We start from the raw sequence: 24,301 nt of genomic DNA on the forward strand, positions 1-24,301 counted from the left end.
ACTACTTTGTACTTATAGTTGAGACATAACATTACATTGTATCATTTAATGCGAAGTTGGAGTAAAGATACTAGGACTCCAGAGATGTAGTAGATATATATAGTTTGAAAGTTTCCATGAATTTCATGACTGCACACATTTTACATGACACGGATTCATTTCATCAGAATACTTCCATGTTCATGTGACGTTTAAATGAATTTTAATTCGAATGCCTTAGGAACAAAATAAGGAAGTACAAATTATTCGTATGACATAAAATCGACATTCATATTTATTTACAAAAAAAAAAGATTTGAATCGTCTTTTACTAGACTATCAGGTATCAGAAAAATGCTTACAATAAGGTTTCTGTAAACTAGGAGTACATAAAACCCGCAACAGCGCAAAGCGTCACCATTCAATACTTTTTAACCGACTTCCAAAAAAGGAGGAGGTTCTCAATTCGACTGTATTTTTTTTTTTTTTTTTTTTATATATGTTACATCAGAACTTTTGACCGGGTGGACCGATTTCGACAAATTTTGTTTTAATCGAAAGGTGGTGTGTGCCAATTGGTCCCATTTAAATTTATTTGAGATCTAACAACTACTTTTTGAGTTATATCTAATAATGTGTTTTTACTTGACGCTTTTTTCGTCGACCTACGTTGTATTATACCGCATAACTTTCTACTGGATGTATCGATTTTGATAATTCTTTTTTTGTTGGAAAGAGGATATCCCTAGTTTGGTACCGTGATAAGGAAACCAGGGTCTGATGATGGGATCCCAGAGGAATCGAGGGAAACTCTCGAAAATTCGTAATAACTTTTTACTGGGTGTACCGATTTTGATAATTTTTAATTTAATCGAAAGCTGGTGGTTATCATGTGGTCACATATAAATTTTATCGAGATCTGATAACTACTTTTTGAGTAATCTTTGATAAAGCGTAGTTGCTTGACTATTTTTTCGTCGATCTACGTTGTATTACTTGTCGATGTAATTGAAGTCGGTTTTTTTTTCGTTTGCGAGCAAACACAATTATATTATTAATATGTCTTAGTTCCATTTACATATAACAAAAATGTATCGTCAGTATAAAAGAGATAAAAGATGTTCCGGTATGTGTTAGTTTTTTTTTAGGTAGTGCATAAATAACATTTAATTATTATTATTATTCATGTGTTAGTTTTCATTGTGCATGTGTATTTCAAACTTCTTTTGTGTTATGCGCTTTTAATACAAAATGCATTGAAATGTAGTGTACAAAACATGTGTTTATTTAATTCAAAATATTGTCAAATTTATAGCTTTAGTTCGTTTAATTAAGATATAAAGGATATATTCCTACATATAATCCCTCAAAAACTAAATGATACCTATATGTAGCTAGTTAAGCATAACTATCAACTGAATATCGAATACTATTTTAGTAGTTGCTAGGTATTATTATCAATGTATATATCAATGTATGTAATCAAAATATAGTCAAGGGACCGGTTCCTTCATCAGTGTCCACGTGTCAGCTCCGTATGTCAGGTAGGACGCATAACTCGAAGACTTTTGCCTTCAAGTATTGCGGAATCATCGTAGGTAAGACTCGAGAGACCGCGTCTTGGCAAAAGCAGTGTGAGACGTCCTCCAACCCGCTGGAACGACAATCGACGTAAGATTGTTGGTGCAGGCTGGATGAGGTTTGCGGAAAACCGGGATGGCTGACGCCGACTTGGGGAGACCTATGTCCAGAAATGGACTGTAATAGGCTGAACTGACTGACATACAAAAAAAAATCGTTCAATTTTTTTTTCGAGAAAAATGTCCCCATCAATATTTAGATAAGGAATAATTTTTCGTCACCAAGAAATGCATTCTTAAAATAGTAATTCAAACAAACTTACTTTACAACTTTACTTTGTAAGTTTTTTTTAAAGTTTTTTTGACAGCTCGACAGCTGACAAGTTATAGTGATGTCATAGAGGACGTAATAATCGATATCGCCTTTTTTTCGTTAAAAATACTTATTACACCTATTTATATATTTTCGATTATTTGTAATCTGTGGCACAATCTCAGTTATCTTTATGTGTGGCACATCACTAAGGAGGCGGTACCCGTCCTTGAAGTACAAATATTATTTGTGTGAAATTTTAACTTATACAATCCGAAACTTCATGGGCGTGAGCTGTCGAAAAACTATTAATAAAATGGAAAAACTGTAGTAGTTGACTCCGCCTTCCCAGTTTCCTCTAGTGCATCGATGTGACCTAGAGTGAGAATCTATTTACTTGCTTTTATTTATGTTATCCTAGTAGTTAGTGCATTGGATTGTTTCGGGAATGCACTAAAACCGTATATCGGCCACAGCCACTGATTTGTGGCTTTTGCGCTGGCGATTGCGGGTTCGATCTCCGCACATGACAAACATTTGTATTCGCCATACAGATGTTTGCCGTAGCTAGGTGTTTGTGCAGTCCTTGTGGTTCTTCTCACCGTGCCTCGGAAAACACGTTAAGCTGTTGGTCCCTGTTGTTTTATCATGTACACTTGATAGCGTTACTCATAGTAGGGAATATATCCGCCAACCCGCATTGGAATATCGTACTGAAGTAACTTACTCTGATCGTTCTCATCATACATGGGTGCCTATTCCCAGCAGTGGTGCTGTATAGGTGTACAGGCTGAAGCGTAAGCGTAAATAATTGATTATATAAGTCATTTAGATGATTTGTGTATTTATTATACACAAAAAGAAATAAAATAAATTTATTAAAAATATATCGGCCGGGTACACACTGCATTGTTTACATTGTGTGCCGGCCAGTGTGCATTGATTTACTGCAAGTTACTAGGGAATCATAAAATAACGTAGGTGAACGTATCTAAAGATATTCTGAAAATTTCAATGAACTTCGCACATGAAAATTACACGTGTTTTTTGGGTGTAGACCAATGCCGATAATTTTTGAAACCAAAAAAAGATTATAGGATGAAAACCATTGTAAAAGGAAAAGAATACAACTAAAATGAAAAGAAAAATAAATTACCGGTGATCTGAGGTCGGGAAGTGGTAGGAAGGGGGGGGGGGGGTGGTTAAGTGTGAAAAACGCTTTATCTCGATTTCTAAACTACAAGTCCTATGGAATTTTCTAAACTACCAGTCCTATGGAAGCTCAATGGCAAAGTTGTAGATAGTAAAAAGATCTGCAACTATTATATTTACACGTTTTTGACATAATCTCAAAATTCATGTGAAAAATTGAAAAACCATGTTTTTTTATTTTTCTTTGTTTTTTTTTTTTTTTTCTTATTAAATTTGTTGAAAACTTATTTTTTATATCCCAAAATACTGTAATTTTCTGATTTAAAATATTTATTTTTTCACCTTATTTTGACCTCAATATCAAAAAGAGCCCCAATTTTCAATTGGAAATTCTCTCGTCAATCAGCTTAAAAAAACAGTAGGTTTTTTATTTTTTAAATCCGTTATTTCTGATGGTATAAAAAATATAGGTACATTACTATGGTAAGTTTTTTCAGAAAATGCAAAGCATGAGAGAAAGAAGAATGCAAGTTTTGGCAATGCAAGTTCTGAATAACACGTTCAGTGACTTTATGCCCTAAAGTATTAGTAATCTTTAAAGATTAGATTGATTTAATTCTTTTTTTTTTATAGTTCCACTACCACCTTTGAACTTAAAAAGCCGACCGATGGCGGGATAACCATCCAACTGCTAGCTTTGAAATACACAAGCTGAAGACGGGCAGCAGCGTCTTCGGTGCGATCAAGTCAGCCCTGCGTTCACCAACCCGCCTGCCCAGCGTGTTGACTATGGATATGAGTTCACGCCAGTTTTGGCGCGAACTTGTGGAGGCCTATGTCCAGCAGTGGACTGTGATAGGCTGAAGTGAGTGAAGTGAGTGAGTTAACTATATGTAAACTACATTTATAATTAAGTTAACTGAGGTAGGACACAGCAGGAAATTTCCTGCTCAAAAATGGAGCAGCCCGACTAAATATTACACAGAAAAATATTCTAAACTATTAAAAACTATTCTCAATTAGTGTTGTGTTCCTGTTTATAAGTAAGTTATATAAATAAAAATTAAAACCATAGTTCACCGGTGGTATAGGTTGAAGTCTCGATTGGCGCTAGTTAATGCTGAAGAACTTCCTCACAATGCAGACCGTTTTAAGCAACTCTGCCTTTTCGAATCTGACCCTTGATCCAATTATTATCATTATGTTAGTAAGTATTCTTATAATTTAGTTCTGAAATTAACTACATTTAAAATATATATAAAAAGTAATTATATCCGGGTCCTTTCACTGATCTACAAGTCTTTTTACATGTTAAAAATATGTAACGTTTTGCACAAAATAAAATTAATTCATAAAATACCGATTGGCAACGCCACTGCATTTTCCGGTGGATGCAGTGTGCATTTCAGTACTATTCCGACTTACTAGGAGATCATAAAATGACGAAACTAAATGTTATTCATCAATAACGCTACTTCTACCTATAGCTTTGTAGGCTACGAGACATTTGTATGGCATAAATCAAAACGTCTCAATTTAAATAATTTTACAATGCAATGTTTTGGCGTTTGTTACGTCACGTTAATATTGCGATTGTAAACATTATCAGTTAAACTTAGTTAAAATAGTCCTAGTGTTACTTGAAAATACTAAATATGTTGTACAAGGACAGTCCAGATTTATAGTCAATATGTTAATAGTTTAATATTATACAAGCGAGTGATTGAAATATTTTTAATATTTATTTTCAGAAATTTATAGATATATAAATTTAAATTATATCAAATTAATAATAACGACTAATTGAGAAAAGTTATTTGTTAAAACAACAATATAATATTGTGGTGCTCGCAAACGCAGTTTTTTTCTTTAGGTTAGTTCAAACATTAACCTACTAATATATAATTGTGTTTAGATAAAATAAAATCAACTTACATAATAAAAATTTAGTTAGCAAATCTCATGGCGTTCCGTACACCTAAGCTTGTTTCTACTAGTATATTTACTATATATCACCATAAGTATTACATATTTAAACAATAAAGTGTTTGCTGACAGCTAGGATCGAGGGAGTAAATTCACGGCCAATAAATACTTATAGATCAGGGCCGGATAATCGACAGTTTATTGCCTCCCATGTGTGCAGCCCGTTTCTTAGAAGCTACACTCCCTTACGACGGTCATAAAAGTTGTGGTAACATGTGCATTTGTGCAATGGCAGTCCCAGCTACAGTTCACTGTCTAAATGTTGCTGTCGGGCCTCGAAGGGAGCGGTTGCGAGTAATATATTAGAATATTTAAGATATGTTTTTACTATAAAGACGTTATAAAAATTTAAAAATAATTAATGACTCATTCTAATGACAAATAATGTAGTTTAACACAAAAGCATTACTCAGTATTAGTGTAATTCTGTTACATTATTATATCATTCTGGGTATCGAGCAATGCAAAAACGCTCTCGTATGACTTCGTGGCCACGACAAAATCAATGAAGCTGAATTTATCGTTACCGAAACGGAAGTTTGATTGGTAGTTTCGCGATATTCAGATTCTCCATAAAATACTAAATTTAGACATTCATCCACATGTACTTATTGGAATATGCATTCGCACCCACTCTAAATACCAATATAATATATGTAGGTAAGTATATAGGAGGGTATATGAGGTGTATAGGGACGTCTATAAGATTATAAATAAAATAATTTCCGATATGGACATTAAAACTACGTCCTACGAACTTAACAGTTCTTAATGTACCTACGCCGTAGAAAATACAAACAGATGTAGAGTATTTTATTTTTATTTTTCCATTGTTACTTTATTGTTAGAGAAACTATATCCATAAAACACGTTGGAGTATCCATCGTTCTTCATGTAGATTAATCATTTGACATGTACAACCACAAAAGTCCAAAAAACAATAAAAATGAGATAAACATATATATATATATATATATAATCTGAATTTCGGAAACGGCTCCAACGATTTTCATGAAATTTACTATACAGGGGATTTCGGGCGATAAATCGATATAGCTACCGAGAAGACCACGGTTCAAATCAATGTTCAGTTCAATGTCTCCAGATCGATTATTTAATCCTTTTTTTTTCTAATTTTAATCATGATTTTTTATTTAAATAAACAGTTCATATCTTTTATTATTATGTAGGTAAAATCGAAAAATATTATTCATATTTTGATGATTTTCTTTTTTTCAAAAAACAATTTAGCGAGAAGCGTTGCTTTCCTTAGCGTTGCAGAATATGCTTCATAGGTAATTTATACTTAGCAAAGATTGAGGAGGTATTTGTATAAAAGTGGAAGAGTATTGACTTAGGACTTTTTGTGCGAGTTTTTGTTTTGTTTTTTTTTTTAAATATATAACACCACAACACTATATAAAACATAAGACTGCTTATTTGTTTAAATTTAATAATAAAAGTCTATTAACAAAAAGTAACTCTGTTTCTAAGTTCTAATACATGTAAGAACTACGAGTATTTAAAATTTTTAGTTGGGAGTGATGATGTATTTCTGTATACGCATCGATAATGGCGCCGGGTCACGTATGGAAGAGCCAGCACTCGCTTCGTACATACGACCGTTGAGACGAACTGTTTACACGAACTTGCGTTTGTTCCACTCGTTTGATCTTTATAAATGCAATAGGTATTTTTAAGAATAACCCGCCTGAAAGCCAGCCAGCGTCCGCTTTAATAAAAAATACCAGAATGATTTTTAAGAACGACAACCTTGATATTATGTTTATGTTACTCGGTGCTCCGTTTATGAGCATTTTTGATTTAACGTAGATAACAGACGTTTGTTTGAAAGTTTTAATTTAGCTCTAGATCTACTAAAAGCTTTATCTTTTCAGTTTTAGTACTTTTCTCTCGTAGAGTAGGTATAAATTTGAAAAAAAAAGAAATCTTATCCGTTCCATACCAGTCCGGAGAAGTGACCCAGTTATTTTTAAGTATAACTAACCAAAACGTGAAATGAATGTACTTTTCAGTTCATAATAGAATGTATATAGAATTAATTTAATGAAGTAGCAGAAAATTTTTTTGAGGGTATTTACGAGTCAAATCGTAAGTGTACCCACATTGCGTTGTTTATTTTTATATAAATAACCGCACGTATTTAGTATTGACATAAAAATAAACTTTATAAAAATAAATTTATGAATTGACATTGCGACCGTTTACGCTCATGTCGATGCGTGCGGGCTAATAGTAGATCGATCATGATCGATGTGTTCTTGTTATACTCGTAGGTAATTATGTTCGTACATTACTAATTATTAATTAAATTCTAGTTTAAAAATTGAGATTATTCATTAACGATCACACCATATTTATATGCATTTGTAAATATTATGTTTTACATACTCTTACGGTCTAACCTAGTTCTAGACGTTGCGTGTTTGACATTTTTTATGAACGTACAGTTTTTAAGTTCTCAAATATCGTATAATAAAAAACCAATTTACTAAATTAAATGTTTTTTCGTAGCTTGGAAATGGTAAGTACATAGTGTGTATATGTAATTTATAACAGAATATACAGCGTCTCAGAAGAATACCTACATAATACCTTTAAACACTTTAATAATAATAATAAATATCTTATAACATACACACACGGTCGTCTGTTCCTACAGTAAGCAACTTAATGCTTGTATTATAGGTAACAGCCGGCTGATATAGCTAAATATATTTTTTTGATAAATATAAATATAAGTATTTCATACATAAATATTTAAATACAAATACTACACCCAGACTCAGGCGGGAATCGAACTCGCAACCCGCGGAGCAGAGAGCAGGGTCACTACAAACTGCGCCAACAAGCTAGTCAAAATTTTAATCAACAATGTGATACTCACAATCTTATTTGTTCCTATTGACAATTAGATACTGAAAACAATTCTTTATTTATAAGATTATGTATACGTCGTATCTGTTACACGCTACTAAAATTAATTTGGAATTTTGAGCAGTCGAAATGTATTTGTTTAAAGATGAAATTAGAAAGCATTTCATTAGAGTACACATTTACAACATCGGCATGTACGATACTGTAAGGTATTTTGGTTTTTATTCTGGATAATAAGGTTTTAATCATTATTTTGATGTACGTGTTCCGAAAGTTATGGTAATCATTATACATTCCTTTGACATATCCGTTATGTTATTGTATGGAACAGTTCATTCTACTAATATCCACAACTCAATGTGATCATAATAACAAATTTTACTCTAGAAAAATTTTTGCTTTGTATAGGATGGATCGAAGGCGCAATACCAGACTCTCTTCGAATTTATTCAACTCCTGTATCCTGAATTTGTTCAATTCAGAACCTTAATAAAGGTCTCAACAGCTATATACAATTGACAGGTACTAAGTTAATTGTAATTATTGTCTTAGCGAATTGATATTTTTTTTGTATGTTACCAATCGATTTGTGCTCTCTGGAATATTGCGTCCTCGTGAATCCTCAATGCCAATATATTAAATAGAAGGATAAGGTGTCTTACATATACCTAATTAACATTTATATTAATAAAATACTTGTTACATTAAATTTTTACTCGTGCACATCGTAAACAATTTTATTACTTGAAATTATTGTAGCCGCGAGAAATAAAAGATTCGTATGCCGGAATAAAAATAATTACAACTATACCAATCGGAACTGCACGGCATTCAGGATTCACATAACTCGCTTGCGAACAATATGAATAATTTTTTCAATTGAAATTTAATAATATAGCGCTTTGCGAATTATGCGAATTCCTAAAGACTAGATAAACAGACTGTGAATCAAACGCTCTAAACAATCTAAAAAAATATGTATCATAAATTCTATTTTATCAATGAGTGGTAAGATTTACGCTTGCTGAGACCCGGCGAGTGTCTTTCGTCGCATACAAACTTGAGAGCACTTTAGACCGTCGGCGAACTCCTGTTAATCAAAGAGCTTGCGAGTGATGAGAAGTTCAAAAGGAGTGCGTAGAACTTATGAAGTACATTTACTAGCTGGGCACTCTTTTTATCCATAAGAAATCCGTTTTTAACTATATGTTCGACGAATTACAGAACATCAAATCCACCGTAATATTCAAATAAGATCATTACGTAATGAGTTCATACTCGTTCGGAACACGTGTATAAAAAGATTCTTAGAAAATAGAAACTCCCAGTGAGAATTTATTTCCAAAATCATCCGATTGGGTGGTTTGTTTAAGTTAAAACGATTTGGGTACTGAGGCATGCATGTGGGCGACAACAGACGAGCGGCAGGCAAAGCGAGATCGATGGGAACTCCTGAATTACGAGTATAGCACAGACACTATTAGAAATATATAGGAAATTATGTGCATTCACGGTACTCCATACCTGAGTACCATTACTATGAGAATATAATACAATTATTATTTAAAAAAGTTATTAAAAAATACGGTGTTTTATTTACTTATTCTATACGACACGTCAATATCATAATAATATTTGAATAAAAAATCGCTATCTTTTCTAAACAAGCTTTTTTAAATGCTTTGCGACTGTAATGTATACTTGTATTTTACGTTATGTCACATTAATGGCATAAGAGTTAGTTTATGAACATTTTCCTAAAACCGTTTGCCTGAAACGTGCAGTCTCATCGTAGCATCATCGTTACAGAAAGCTACGGTTAGAAAGAACCACGCATCGCATACTTTTTAAATTGGTGGATGAATTTAAAACAAGTATATTTAAATAAATACATTACAGAATCAAAAGTGAAATATTGCTTAGCAAAATTACACTATCGTAAATTTTCACGAGTCGTTACTATGCGACGGCACGTGGCAGTACCGGAAGGCCACGGCGTTATTCCGCGCTAATATAATAAACAATGTTTTCTAATAACTACCATTTAATATTACGTTAAAAATTATATCGGTAAGAAATAGTGATAAGGGTTATGGAAGCACATAGGTACCAATTAATTCGTAATTGGGATTCACTGAGCATACAAGGATTCCCGTTTTTTGCTTTACTTATATTTTATTATTATAATGTATAATAACTGATTCTATAACTAAGCATGGGGAGAGAAATCGTGTGAAAAAAAACGAAACAATAAAGAAGCTGAGTTACGCTTTACAGCGCTTTTAGCTCTCGAAATCTAAAATCCAACCATATCAAATGCTTACATTCAATTTTTAGAGTTAATTTATGTTAATTATAACAATAATGCTAAAGTACTGTTAAGGTATATGCGACGTTAATATATTTATCCTCATGTTATTTAATTAATACATTTCTAATGTTTTATGAATAGATTCGTTACTATGATAATAATGGTATTAAAACTAACAGTTTACAAATGAATGCTTTTTTTCCAAAAGGTGCTGCGTCGATGTTCGCTGGGATGCGAGGGATGCATGGGCAGATGCTACCTGGTGGTTCATTAGGAGGGACTTCTATTAGCGGCCTCGGGAGTTTCGGACACCACTTGCCATCCTCCCTCCCAGCACTGCCGCCCGACCGCAAGCCGCCGACGCCGCTTCCAACTTTATCATCCCCAGTTTCGATTTCATCAACTCCAGTTACGCCTACAAACACCACGCCCGTTCACTCCTATTATGATCATATAATGTAAAGAAAAAGTAAAATACCATTGGTACGTTGTTTTATTTATTATAAGCTTAGAAATAATCAAATTATCCACTTTAATGTATATATTTCATTTTATTTTTATTTTAGTTTGTAACAGACCAATGATTACGAAAAATAAACGAATGTTTTTTTTTAATTATTTAAATATATATTTTTTAGGTTATATTGGTATCTACGTGTGAAGTGGCTGCTGAGTAAATGAGTCCGAATTGCAATAGAAAACAAACAAAAATGAAGATAATTTGCTTTATACAAAATATTTAGACAATACATTGTAACAATAAATATTATATTTTATGCTTACGTAAGTTACTGAGTTAAAATAAAATAAATGTTATATATTATATTATTCGATACACACATGTTATTGTTAACATTATTATACACTTGTTAATTAAATAAAAATACTGATAATATTTATAAGAAGTACATGATACTAAACAATACAAATAGCTAAGTTTATTGCGCCTCTAAAAATTTCTATGCAAAATTAATCAGCACATCTGTATTTATTGGTTATCACAGTATCCTATCTAAGTTACTATATAAATTGGTAGCCATGCTAAGTGCATAATTTTGTTTAAAATTACATAAACCTATATTTTGTAGAAATTTATACAAGTACGTGTTGGAAATGTATTTAAAAATGAAAAAAAAAATAATTTTCTATGCTTAAATCGTTATATAAAATAGTAAAAAGTGATAAATAAAAGAGTAATGTAGATATAGTAACTTTAGGTAAAAATGTTTGTTGAGGAATATTTTTCTGCGTAATATATTTTAATAGTGATCAAAGACATGTTCTACAATTCCTTATGATTTGCATAAACGACTAAGAAATGCATAACTGATATTATGATTATGAATCATACAACGAAAATTTTTATATGTTCGTATAATATCTTTAAGATGAAGAAAATACTTTTAAATGTAACCATTTTTTAAACGTATCTATTTTTAAAAATATTTATATAAAAAGATATCCATACAGGCTTGACTTCGATAATCAGATAATAATATAGAATAATTAATATCGAAACATAAATGTAGAATAAACATCCATGTCATTTATGAGGCAATAGGAATTCAACATTTTTTTTACATTTCTACGGTAATACAAGCAAGAAAAAAATTAAATTAAAAATTAAAAAAAAACCCCCGACACAATAACCTGAGTTGCCTTTAAAAAGTAAAAAATAATTAAAGAAACTCAATCTTAAAGTACCTAAGTATGTACGAGTATTAATAATTCTAATAATTGTGTTTGGAGACAAACGAAAAAAAACCGACTTCAATTACATCTACAAGTTATTACTTAACGTAGATCGACGAAAAAATAGTCAAGCAACTACGCGTTATCAAAGAATACTCAAAAAGTAGTTATCAGATCTCGATAAAATTTATATGTGACCACATGATAAACATCAGCTTTTGATTAAATTAAAAATTATTAAAATTGGTACACCCAGTAAAAAGTAATGCGGATTTTCAAGAGTTTCCCTCGATTTCTCTGGAATCCCATCATCAAATCCTGGTTTCATGGTTTCATTATCATGGTAAAAAACTAGGGATATCTCCTTTCCAACAAAAAAAGAATTATCAAAATCGGTACATCCAGTAAAAAGTTATGTGGTATAATATAACGTAGGTCGACGAAAAAAGCGTCAAGTAAAAACGCATTATTAGATATAACTCGAAAAGTAGTTGTTAGATCTCAAATAAATTTAAATGGGACCAATTGACACACACCACCTTTCGATTAAAAAAAATAAGCGAAATCGGTCCACTCGGTCAAAAGTTCTGATGTAACATTCATAAAAGAAAATATAGTCGAATTGAGAACCTCCTCCTTTTTTGGAAGTCGGTTAAAAAAATACATCGCGTTGGGGGCCGCTCCTATTTATTTATTACCTACTATTTATTTTTCATTAGTATCACATGCCTACCTAACTCTTTTACCCGAGCCTTATTATTTAGACGTCGTTGACGGTCGTATCCGAAACGCAATATTTTGAAGTAATTTTATAAGTCTTCTTTTCTTAAATTCATCTATGTTGCTTAGTTAAGCTAGGTTAGTTTAGACTATTTGTCATTGAATTGTTAGGTTTGGAGCGGTTTTTATTTAATACTTTTTATAGAGTACACTTATTACAATGTAGATTTTGTTTCTCCCCACCACATATATTTGCAGATATTGGGTATTTTTTCCACTTTTACCCCCAGAGTTTTTTAGGGCTCAACCGGTTTTCATTGAACACATTATTTTGTAATGTGCGCCTGATGCGTTTTCATTTGAGACCCCACTAGATTATATTTGCAGACATTCGGTTACTTTTTCCCAATTTCACCCCCCACAACTTTTAAAAGACTCAACCGATTTTCATCAAACATATCTAAAAACACTCGCCCGTAACTCTACTTTCATACAAAAAAAAAATTAAATTGAAATCGCTTCATCCGTTCGCGAGCTACGGAGCCACGGACAGACAGACAGACACGTCAAACTTATAACACCCTTCTTTTTGCGTCGGGGCTTAAAAACTGATGACTTCTTCGTAAGAAAATTTATTAATTGCGCAAGATGATCGTCAGCTTTGTATATTTAGGCTTTTGCATGTTAAAAATAAACATTAGTCAATTGCTAGATTAAAAGAGTACGGCGACTTTTGTTACAATTTTCGTAGTTGGTTAACTTTTCTTAGTAGTAGTATAAAATATTGAGGTAAGATTAGGCGCTAAGTTCCGAATAGTGTTGTAAAATATAATAAGCTGTTTCTTTTTTTTAATAAATCCTTTTATTAAGTGGTTTTTTATTATAATTTTGCAAAGTTTACTTAAGTAAGAATTTGTTTAAAAAGTAGAAAAACCTGTCGAATATATTTGATTTTTAATTTTAATGATAACTGTTCCGTTTGTCGTGTGTGATGGTAAGTAAAACTTAACCTTGTTAAACTTAGTAGTTAAAACTTATATAATTTTTCCTAACAAAACACACAAAACAATGATTGTGATTGTGCGATGATTAACTAACCGAGTAGAAGTTTTTTCGTCTTCCTTAGAAGGACCGGACCAGGCATGCCTGATCAGGACTAGATAAAGCATGTAACGCAGATGGTTGGTCTGGACCTGATCAAGATGAGATGAGATTTCCTGATTGGTCCAGATCAGAAAATCTCATCTCATCCTGATCTGCCGGTTCGGGCCGGTCCTTTTAAAAAACACGAATGTATATTCTTGAAAAACTTGTTTACCAAAAAAAAAGCGGATTGATATTATAAATATGTTACTTAACATAATTTTAATGATATTTATTTCCGTTTATTTTTTTCCAATGTATTATTTATTTATTTATGTTTTTACTTTAAATATTAATTATTTTTATTTATTTTTATGTTAATAATTAATTTGTATTATTAATTAAATTTTATTTATTAACTTCTAATAATTAACTACTAATTAACTATTTCCTAATACTTACGACTGCTCCACTGTGTAGAAATGAACTCCCTGCTAGACTATCATGATAACTGTATATATAGGTACTAAGTGCGCTTAAAAACATTAATAGCGCGATTCAGGCTTCAGGCAGTTCGCGTAATTTCTTTCAGGCTATCCCGATCTGGACCGGATCGGGTCCTGATCTAGTATGCCTTACCATACTTGATTATATTTTACATCAGACTATCCTGATTTGGACCGGACCGGGTCCTGATAGAGCTTGCCAGATCTGGCATGCCTCATTCTATCCTGGTCCGGTCCAAATACATTACCTGGTTGAACCTGACCTTTTTTCTAGTCGGGTGGTTCCACTCAGTGCCCAGGTAGAATATATAAAATTTAATCTTCAGCAGATTATAAAAAGCTTATTCTACAGAATATACATACATATATATATATATATATATATATATATAGTTAAAAAAAGAAATTAGAAACTGCATTCAATTACTTTCGTGTGTTAAATTTATAATTTGTGAGTTGATACTTTTATATTTATGACAAACAAAAGTTTCATTATAGTTAGTTTTAAAAAAATCCGATGTTACAGTTTTAGAAAGTTTATTGAGCCACAGGATAGTTCACTTACTGAATTTTAATGCTTAACTTATAAGACTTTCTATTGTTCTGACTCTCTGACATTGTATCTGACTAAAGTTATATTTAGTTCAATTTATTACATTATTATTTCAGGACCTAAGATTTCATTTTTACTCTGTGCAATAAAACGTAAGAACCATAGGCATTGAGAGGTTCTACATCAACGATTTTTAAAAAAAGTTATAAATTTTTACAATATGTATTTTTTTATTTTCACGTTTTTTAAAAATGAAATAGTAATTCAATATAAAATTTGAGTCGAGATTATTTCCTTTTAAAGAATCAAACAAGCTATATTACTAAAATAAGCTGTTAAACATCAGCCGGCCTAGCATGCATACAACGAGATATCTCTTGACGAGAGAGAAAGATAATGTCTACATCGAGTATTTTCTCGATTACCCTAACATGCGCACTACGAGAGACAAAATTCTCTTCCGAAGACTTCGCCTTGTCGAGTAGAGAAACATTATCAACCATAATCACAACTGAATATCATTCTTATTTCTTATGTCGTAAAGTTGAATTTACAAGGTTATTGACCAATTTCAAACGAGTGACACATGTTTTATTTAAAAATGTTCTCGGCCTTTTGGCTAAGATAAAAAGTGTATATCTAATTTAAAAAACTCTAATATGGAAAATAAAACGGCGTAAGTAAATGAATTTAATTATATATGTAAAACAATATGCTCGTGTTGTGCTTTATATCTTGTCGCACATTAGATAATTGTAATTCTATCACGCATTGTTTGTTTGTTTTTTTTTTTTTTTTTAATTTTTAAAATTTTTTGAATTTTTGAATTTTTTTTTTTTTTGATTATTGATTTTACTTTTATTCTATTTAATTTTATTTTTAGTTATTGATTTTTTTAATATAATTTTTTTTTGTTTTTTATTCTGAATGTTGTCTTGTCTTGTTGTACTAACCCAATATGGACTTATACTTTGGTCTAAAATAAAGTATTATTATTATTATTATTTAGAATAAGAAGCAACAGGGCGCAAATACGTTTTTTGTGTCATTATATGGCACACTTCACTCGACTTTTCGCATTTCCCGCTCTTCGTATACCGAAATTATATAATTATAATAGGGAAACGCCATGGTATACAAAAAATAGGCACCCGGTTTTATTTATTTTTTATTTATCGTCTTTCTCGTCGATAATATTGAAGACGAGAAGTTTCTCTTCCTAAAACGACAAAATTCGACAAAATTACGATGTCATGTTAGCTTCCGTAGAGATAAATATCACAGATCACTAAAATTTAATGATTATCTCTTCTTGACGTAACGAGAAGAGTATCGCGTGCACGCATGTTAGCTACTGTAGACATAGAGAGATAATACGAGAAAAGGGGTCGACAAAATTTTGTCGTGGCGTGCATGCTAGGCCTGCAGATGCCTTCGTATGCTCGTTTGCCCCGATTGCTATATAAAAGGATTAATTAATTATTCATAAAGATTAACTGAATTTCACAATAAAAGATGCAGGATGTTATCAACTTTTAGGCGCACGCTTAACTCGGAAAAATGGATTTTTTTATTTTTATTTTGTCATTTCTGAAGTGAAAACTCTATAGGCACGTATAACAGTTTTTTTAAATATTTTTTCCCAGGAAGCACGAGATTAAGTGACATCGTGGATAACATTTTACTAATTTTTGCTTACACACGTTAGTGGCCCCTGTAGATAGAGACCCGTATCATTGATACGGCTGATATGGCGGTAGCTACGCTCCTGGTTGGAGATCTTAAGAATGCAGCACGTATTCTCTTCTCCAGTGATACCCGTGCACCGTTTGGTACTGAAACACTTTACGTAAAAAGCACCCTGCACAGAATCCAACTTCCTTACTTCTACCTATTTGAAATAATGTTTTACAGGTTAAAGACACCTATGCTGCATTTCTATCGTTCACAATGGCATAGACGCATCACACCACAACGTCTTGAAGTTCTTGTGAGTATCTCAGCCTCGAATGCTGGGACTCTCTTGCATGACATAAACAAACGTTGAAATTTCAATTTAGCTGGTAAGATACCTTCATCATTTTTGTCTCATATTTACGGTGCTAGACTATGTGCCTTTAATAAAATAAAGTAAAAATAATAGTTGCATCCATCCAATTGCTTGGAAAAAAATTGGCACGTAGACACATATTCTCCACCTTCAAAAATTCCAACCAATACAAGTAAGTTTTAGAGGAGTAGGAGCTATGAAGCAGCAGTTCTCGATGCTCGTATTTTTAAAAGGCTATAGACAAACATTTTGCTGAAAATTGACGTAAAGAATGCTTTTAATTCTTTAGAAAGGGAACTTTCTTAACGAAATCTCATCACAGCTTCCTGAAATTTACCACAATGTTTGACAATGTTACAGTTCGCTATTTAAACTACTTTTAGGCGGTCTGTCTCTTTTAGTCTAGTTATCCACAAATACGTTTCAAATTTAAAATCTACATTGAACACATGGTACCTAGATGATAATAGGAGTCAAATTAGACGATGTCGTTGAAGATTTAACTGAAATGAAAAACTTATTATTCGTCTTAAATTAAATTTTTCAACATTTGGATTTTTTATAACAGTTCCATCATTTTCAAAAATTAATTAGGTAATGGAATCTATACAAATAAATAAAATTGGAGTTTGTTTGTAATACTGAAATTACAAGTTTTTACTAAATGCATATGGATGTAACACGGTAGATATACCATAATGACATTTTTTACAATTTTATCTGTCTCTCTGTCTGCTTGTTCCAGCTAATCTCTGAAACAGTTGGACCGATTTTGACGGGTCTTTAACTGGCAGATAGCTGATGTAATAAACAGTATCTTTGAGTACTTTTATAGTAAAAATTTATTCATTTTATAAGTCTGCGAACTGAATAACAACTTCTTTGTTAAATTCCATGCGAAGGAATTCGCAGGCACAGCTAGTTACTTAAAAGAATTACATCTAACACTAGATAGTTCGAGGGAGCCTCTCAGAAGTTACGAATCGCTTCGAGCTTTTAAGGCAATCGCTAGCGGTATCGCCAAAGTGCAACTGCGTCCCCGTGATTCCGCCCAGGCGTGTCGAAGGAACACCCCAGAGGTTTTAGTCTGTGCGACTCGGACATACCCTCCAGTTCCCCTGGGCTGTAGGGATCCGTTAGGGATTTCCTCTGGGAAAAAAATGGGTTTATGTACCGATATCTTAAAAACAAATCCAGTCCAAGTTACAGATGTTACAGATGCAATAGGAACCTGCAAGGTGTCTTAATGCCAATCTTCCCAAGAATGTTACAAAACATAAACTTTGGCATATGCCTTTAGTTCAAAATACTCATTAATTTTGACGCTAAATCTTACAAGTGACAAAAACCGTGGCAAGGCAGGAAAAGAGGTTGATTCTTTCGAACAAAACAGCTTTGCCTGCAATAAGAGTTCAGGACAGTTTTCCCAGCATGGTTCCCTAAATTAAACATAAAAAAAGCTTCTGCTGATTTAACTGAGAAATGCTGCTAGCATTATTGGTACCATTCCATATGGACATAATTTATACCACAACTATCTGTAAATATTTGATAATTAAGTTCTGAATTTTAAATATGTATAATATTGTAAAAAAAAAATATAAATATTTACCTATTTAAAATGTTTTTAGTATTAGCAACCCTCATAATCTTTAAAAAAAATGACGAGCTAAAGACTCGAATCCAGCTCTCAATAAATAAATAAAAAAAAATATATAAAATGACAGACTGTCATTGACAGTTAACAGCAGCGATACAAATGTAATTTTGAGTAAAATTTATTTTGATTTGTGCTATTGATTATATTAAAAATAATGCTACATATTTTCATATTATATTAATTTAAAACAGTATAAATATTTTTTTATAAGCGTGTATATGTATTGTACTTCGAATTTTAGACAAAATAGAATTGTTTTGGTTATTTAAATAAACTTATGGAGAGTGATAGATACTTTTGAACTCATAATCTACGTTGAAAATATGTGATCTTTATCATTATAATGAGTCTTCAAGATCGTTTAAAACCACTTATAAGAGTATTGAAAGTGGGTTCAGTGATTGGAGGTAGCCTACTTATTGTAACCTACCATTTCAGGGAAATATACAAAAGTATTGATAAAATCGTTAATGCTAACGTATTAAACGTTGAAAAAAAGTGTATCCCCGAGTACATATACATTGATGATCCATTATACAATGCTACTATAAGTTTGGAACATGATAAGGAAAAATCTAATAACATTGGATTGTCTCGAATTTGGAAGAGTTTGAAACACTCTTTGGCATGGCGTCTGTTATGGCTTAGTCGTCACGGAAATAAGGAACAAAGAAATTTAGCCATAGAAAAATTAGCTTCATTTAAAAATAATAAAGTATGGGATTCATTTAAAATTGCTCAGGCACTTGATAAATCAACAGCTGTATTACTTGCACGCACATATGGTGCAGATTTGGATTATTTTTTGCCTCCTCCTATACATGTTCGAAGAGCGGCATTAAGTTCTGAACTTTTATCTCATAAATTTATAGACATATTGAGTACTGTGGATACTTTAAATCCCCACAGTTGTATCCGTCAATTTCTTTCCAAGCACCTTATTAACATTCAAGATCATTTGGCTGAAGTTGACAGTATTCCTACAAAACCAGATAGTATTAGTGAGAAAGAACTTTGTATATTATGTCTTGATGCCCTCCACCATCACATTTTTATATTTCATCAAAAGCATTATGATAATGATGCCTCAAGCTCAACATTGATTAAATTGGGCATATTACCACTCTTAGCAGAATTTATGTTAAGATATAGATATGATGTAGATGTTGATCTGGCTGTTTTAAAAATTCTTACAGTTCTAAGTTTATACACTAACCTTTTAACAGATTTCTTTCAAAATGGTCTCATTGGTGAGCTAGCTCGTCTGATTAAATCACGAGATATACGCTTAGCTAGTTCTGCGGCAGTTTGCTTGGCCAATCTCTCTGGTGAGTTTTGTTACAGACCAGGACTATATTTATTACATCCCTTGTATAGAACAAAACATGTTCATGTATGTGATACTCTTCTCGTACACGGCTTAAGGGGTGGAGTGTTTGTTACTTGGCGCCAGAGAGACAAAAAGTGTGCAGAACCCATCGGAATCATAGAAGTAACAGTGTCTGATGTTGAGTGTGAGCCTTGTGATGTAGATTCAAATAATAAAAATAGATTTTTAGACCCCGATCTTCAACAAGTAATAGAAGATATAAAAGAGTTTGAGGATGAAGCCCTGCTATCTAGTTTTGAAGTTGTTTTACAAGATCTTCCTATTGTAACCAAGAGAGAACCTGTCACTAATAACATGTTAACGGCTAACAAAAAAAGAATGGCATTGTTGCAAGAAGAACAAGATAAATGTAACTATACGCATTGTTGGCCTAAAGATTGGTTGCCAAAAGATTGTAGTAATTTGAGAATATTAGGTTTCAACTATTGGAGTAAACTGTCTGATTGGTTGGAAGGATGTCCTCTAAAAAATGCAGATATAGAATCACGAGCTTGTGAACTTTCTTCCACGTTACTTGATGCAGGAGTTGGAACAAACAATGTTGTATGGCTAGCTCATTCAATGGGTGGACTTATAGTTAAACAGTTATTAATAGATGCAGCTCAAAGCAGTGATCCAGCTTATAAAAATTTATGTCAAAATACTAAGGCAGTCCTTTTTTATAGTACACCCCATACAGGTAGTGCATTAGCTACTATGCCTCGTGCAGCAGCTGTAGTTCTTTGGCCTTCAAAGGATGTCAAACAATTGAAAGAAAATTCTCCAACATTATTACAAATGCATCAATCGTTCATAAAATTTGCAGATTCTTTTAATTGGGAAACAATAAGTTTTGCTGAAAATCTGCCCACTCTTATTACTGCGTTTAAAGTTCCGGTTCACTTTGTTGACCCATACTCGGCAGATTTGGGTCGTGGTCCATTTTATCAATTACCTTTAGATCATTTGTCCATATGTAAACCTGCAACAAGACAATCTGTTTTGTATACTACAGTATTAGATGTCCTGCAACGAGCAACAAATTGTAAAGTTGAACACAAACTAGCAGATTCATATATAAAACAAGTGTTTGACTTAATTTGGCTCATTTTTAGTAAAGTCAAACATACAAAAAATACTTTACAAGAGGATCAAACTAAACATTTGTATGAAAAAGCTTTACTGGAAGCATTCACAGATGGTTTTGTATCATAAGTAGTATATATTCTGAGTTTTGTTAATGAAGTGCCTACCATTTAATAAGTTATTGTAATATTATTAATCTCATTCTAGTATTATTTTGAAGTATTTCCTGTTACTAAGTAAAATCTGACAAGAAATATCAATACCAGTGACCTTCATTTTGAAAATTATAAATTCAAATATTTGCGTGCTTACTATTTGTTACTTGTTTTTGTATTGTTAATTATATTTTAAATTCACTATTGTAAATAAAGTCAATAATTTATTATTTTGTAGAGTTATTGATGTTCTTTTTATTACATTTAGAAGCATTTTGTAGGACAAGCATTTAGTAGTTAGCGTTGATAAACATTTTTTAAACAAAGAGTTTTGATGTGGAGACTTATACCTACACAACTAATAGCTAGCTGATATTTATATCTTAGCTCTATCTAGCTTATCAAATATTAAAAATTAAGTACCAAACCTCAATTTTCTTTTCCCACCTCTTATTCTAGGCACACCGCACGTATTTCGTGATTTGTCTTGTTGTGACTTGAGTTAGCCTTTTTGCTGATATTTAAAAAAGATTGCTAGGGTCAGCACCGGTGGGGTACACATGTTTTATAGACATTTATCACTTTTTCTTGTAGAAGGCTGATAAAGACGTACGTTTCTTTATTACTAATTATTCAAGCTTTATTTTTAAAAAAATACGAAAAAACTGAAAAGCTTGAGATATTTGCATTTGTTCATTGCGTTCGTAACTTTATGCAGGTTACCAAATATTTTTGGTATTTTAGATTTTATGTATCAAGCTGTTGTTGCTATGAATTATTTCAATACATTTCAAATAATAAAAAAATTCTTTTTGTTGTGTAATAAAACATTATAGGAAAAAATTAACAATATTTTGACATTTAGATTTTTGTTTATTTACATCACTAACGGTTTTTTAACCGACTTCCAAAAAAGGAGGAGGTTCTCAATTCGACTGTATTTTTTTTTTTTTTTTTTTTTTTATGTATGTTACATCAGAACTTTTGACCGTGTGGACCGATTTCGACAAATTTTGTTTTAATCGAAAGGTGGTGTGTGCCAATTGGTCCCATTTAAATTTATTTGCGATCTAACAACTACTTTTCGAGTTATATCTAATAATGCGTTTTTACTTGACGCTTTTTTCGTCGACCTACGTTGTATTATACCGTATAACTTTCTACTGGATGTACCGATTTTGATAATTCTTTTTTTGTTGGAAAAGGGGTTATCCCTAGTTTGGTATCGTGATAAGAAAACCAGGATCTGGTGATGGGATCCCAGAGAAATCGAGGGAAACTCTCGAAAATCCGTAATAACTTTTTACTGGGTGTACCGATTTTGGTAATTTTTAATTTAATCGAAAGCTGATGTTTATCATATGGTCACATATAAATTTTATCGAGATCTGATAACTACTTTTTGAGTAATCTTTGATAACGCGTAGTTGCTTGACTATTTTTTCGTCGATCTACGTTGTATTACTTGTCGATGTAATTGAAGTCGGTTTTTTTTTCGTTTGCGAGCAAACACAATTATTTAAGATTTTGATTTAAAAATCAGAATCTTTAATTTTACACGATTTTTTGATTAATTTTTAATACGCTCTAGTTTTTTAGTCTTAAATGGTATGCATACAATTGTTGCAATTTAATATTGCGTATTCCCTCCTCTTGCTCGAATGACGGCCTGCATCCGCCGTTTTAATGACCTTATCAAGATTTTAATGGTCTCTTGAGGGATTCGGTTCCATTCTTCCCTAATGGCGGTTTCCAGGTCTCCTAATGTTGTAGGGACTGGATTACGGGCTCTAACCTTTTGTTTTAGGGTGTCCCACATATGCTCTATAGGATTGAGATCGGGGCTTCTTGCTGGCCAGGACATTACCCGAATGCCAACCTCTTGAAGGTAATCGGTGGTGATGCGCGCTACGTGTGGTCGTGCATTATCATGCATTAATTCAAAGTTTTCTCCAATATAGCCGGCATAAGGCATCACATGGTCTTCTAAGATCTCTGTGATATAGCGTGCAGCAGTTAAAGCACCTCTTCGTATGAAAACCAGCTCCGTCCGTCCAGTCAAAGATATTCCACCCCAAAACATTACAGAGCCCCCACCATAACTGACAGTTTCCCTTATGCAACACTGGGTATAACGTTCACCTGGCCGTCGCATGACATTACGGCGTCCATCAGAACCGTGTAAAGTCATTCGACTCTCATCACTAAAAAGAACTGACTCCCATTGGCCTATGGTCCAGTTGATATGATTACGTGCGAATTGAAGTCTGGCTTGTCGATGAGCTGTGGTCAATTGTGGTCCTGTTGCTGGCTTATGTGGTCTTAAATTCTGCTCACGAAGTCTCCTTCTTACAGTACTGTCACTTATAGCCACCCCCCGATCTTCGCGTAAGCGTCGCTGGAGATCAACACCAGATAGGTGTCGATTCCGTAGAGCTGATAACACTATAAAGCGGTCATCTCTTTGAGTTGTCACTCTATGTCTTCCAGATCCAGACCTTCTTCGATACTGCCCAGTCTCCAGAAACCTTTGGTAAACTCGCCGAACTGCAGAACGGCTCAGATTTAACCTCCTGGCCACGATACGTTGACTTATGCCTTGTTGCAGCAAAGCCACAACTTGGGCCGCCTCAGCTTCTGTAGTGTTCATTATTTTTAGTCAAAATGAATCAAAATACAGCCACAGTAAATAAACTTAACGTTATTAACAAGTAATCCCTACAAAGGGCTCTTCCGGACTCAAAGAACGATTCGAATTTGTTACGATGTAAAACCATCAAATCAGTACTCAACAGTGTTTCTGTATAAGAAATGGTTAAGTACCTTCAAGTTCAATAAGATTTACGACAAATAAGATGCCAAACATCGTAACCGACCCTCAAAATAAAAAACAAACGTGTGAAACAGCTTATCTGTGAAACAATCGATAAATATTAAACAAAAAGTGGGTGGGTCGATTTTTTTGATGACCTGTGTATTAAACGAAGCATATTTTTTGAAAAGACTAAATTATACGTCCTATGAATCTCTCGACATGAACGGGAGCAGCAACTATTTCTCTAACTGTTCTTATCTCTTTTGGTGAACTTTTCACGTTTTTTTTCAAAAAAGTTGGGATTGTTAATGAGCTCTTATGTTTATTACGCAGTTCTTCGAGATTGAATTCCTGATCTGCCATTATTAAATATCCCTGTTTTATATAATGAAA

The 24,301-nt window shown here is 32.7% G+C and overlaps 1 protein-coding gene across 1 annotated transcript; it reads left to right on the forward strand.

The window, feature by feature from the left end:
• Positions 1-18,794: 18,794 nt before the first annotated feature.
• LOC123668618 (protein SERAC1) lies at positions 18,795-21,323 on the forward strand. Its single transcript, XM_045602338.1, has one exon. The coding sequence runs from the start codon at positions 18,827-18,829 to the stop codon at positions 21,065-21,067; it is 2,241 nt and encodes a 746-aa protein (XP_045458294.1). The 5' UTR covers positions 18,795-18,826; the 3' UTR covers positions 21,068-21,323.
• Positions 21,324-24,301: the final 2,978 nt, after the last annotated feature.

The sequence above is a fragment of the Melitaea cinxia genome, chromosome Z (assembly GCF_905220565.1).
Source record: "Melitaea cinxia chromosome Z, ilMelCinx1.1, whole genome shotgun sequence".
Classification (NCBI taxonomy): Eukaryota; Metazoa; Arthropoda; class Insecta; order Lepidoptera; family Nymphalidae; genus Melitaea; species Melitaea cinxia.

Excerpts from the sequence above, each read along its gene's own strand:
- LOC123668618 (XM_045602338.1), top strand. The coding sequence starts at position 18,827 with ATGAGTCTTCAAGATCGTTTAAAACCACTTATAAGAGTATTGAAAGTG.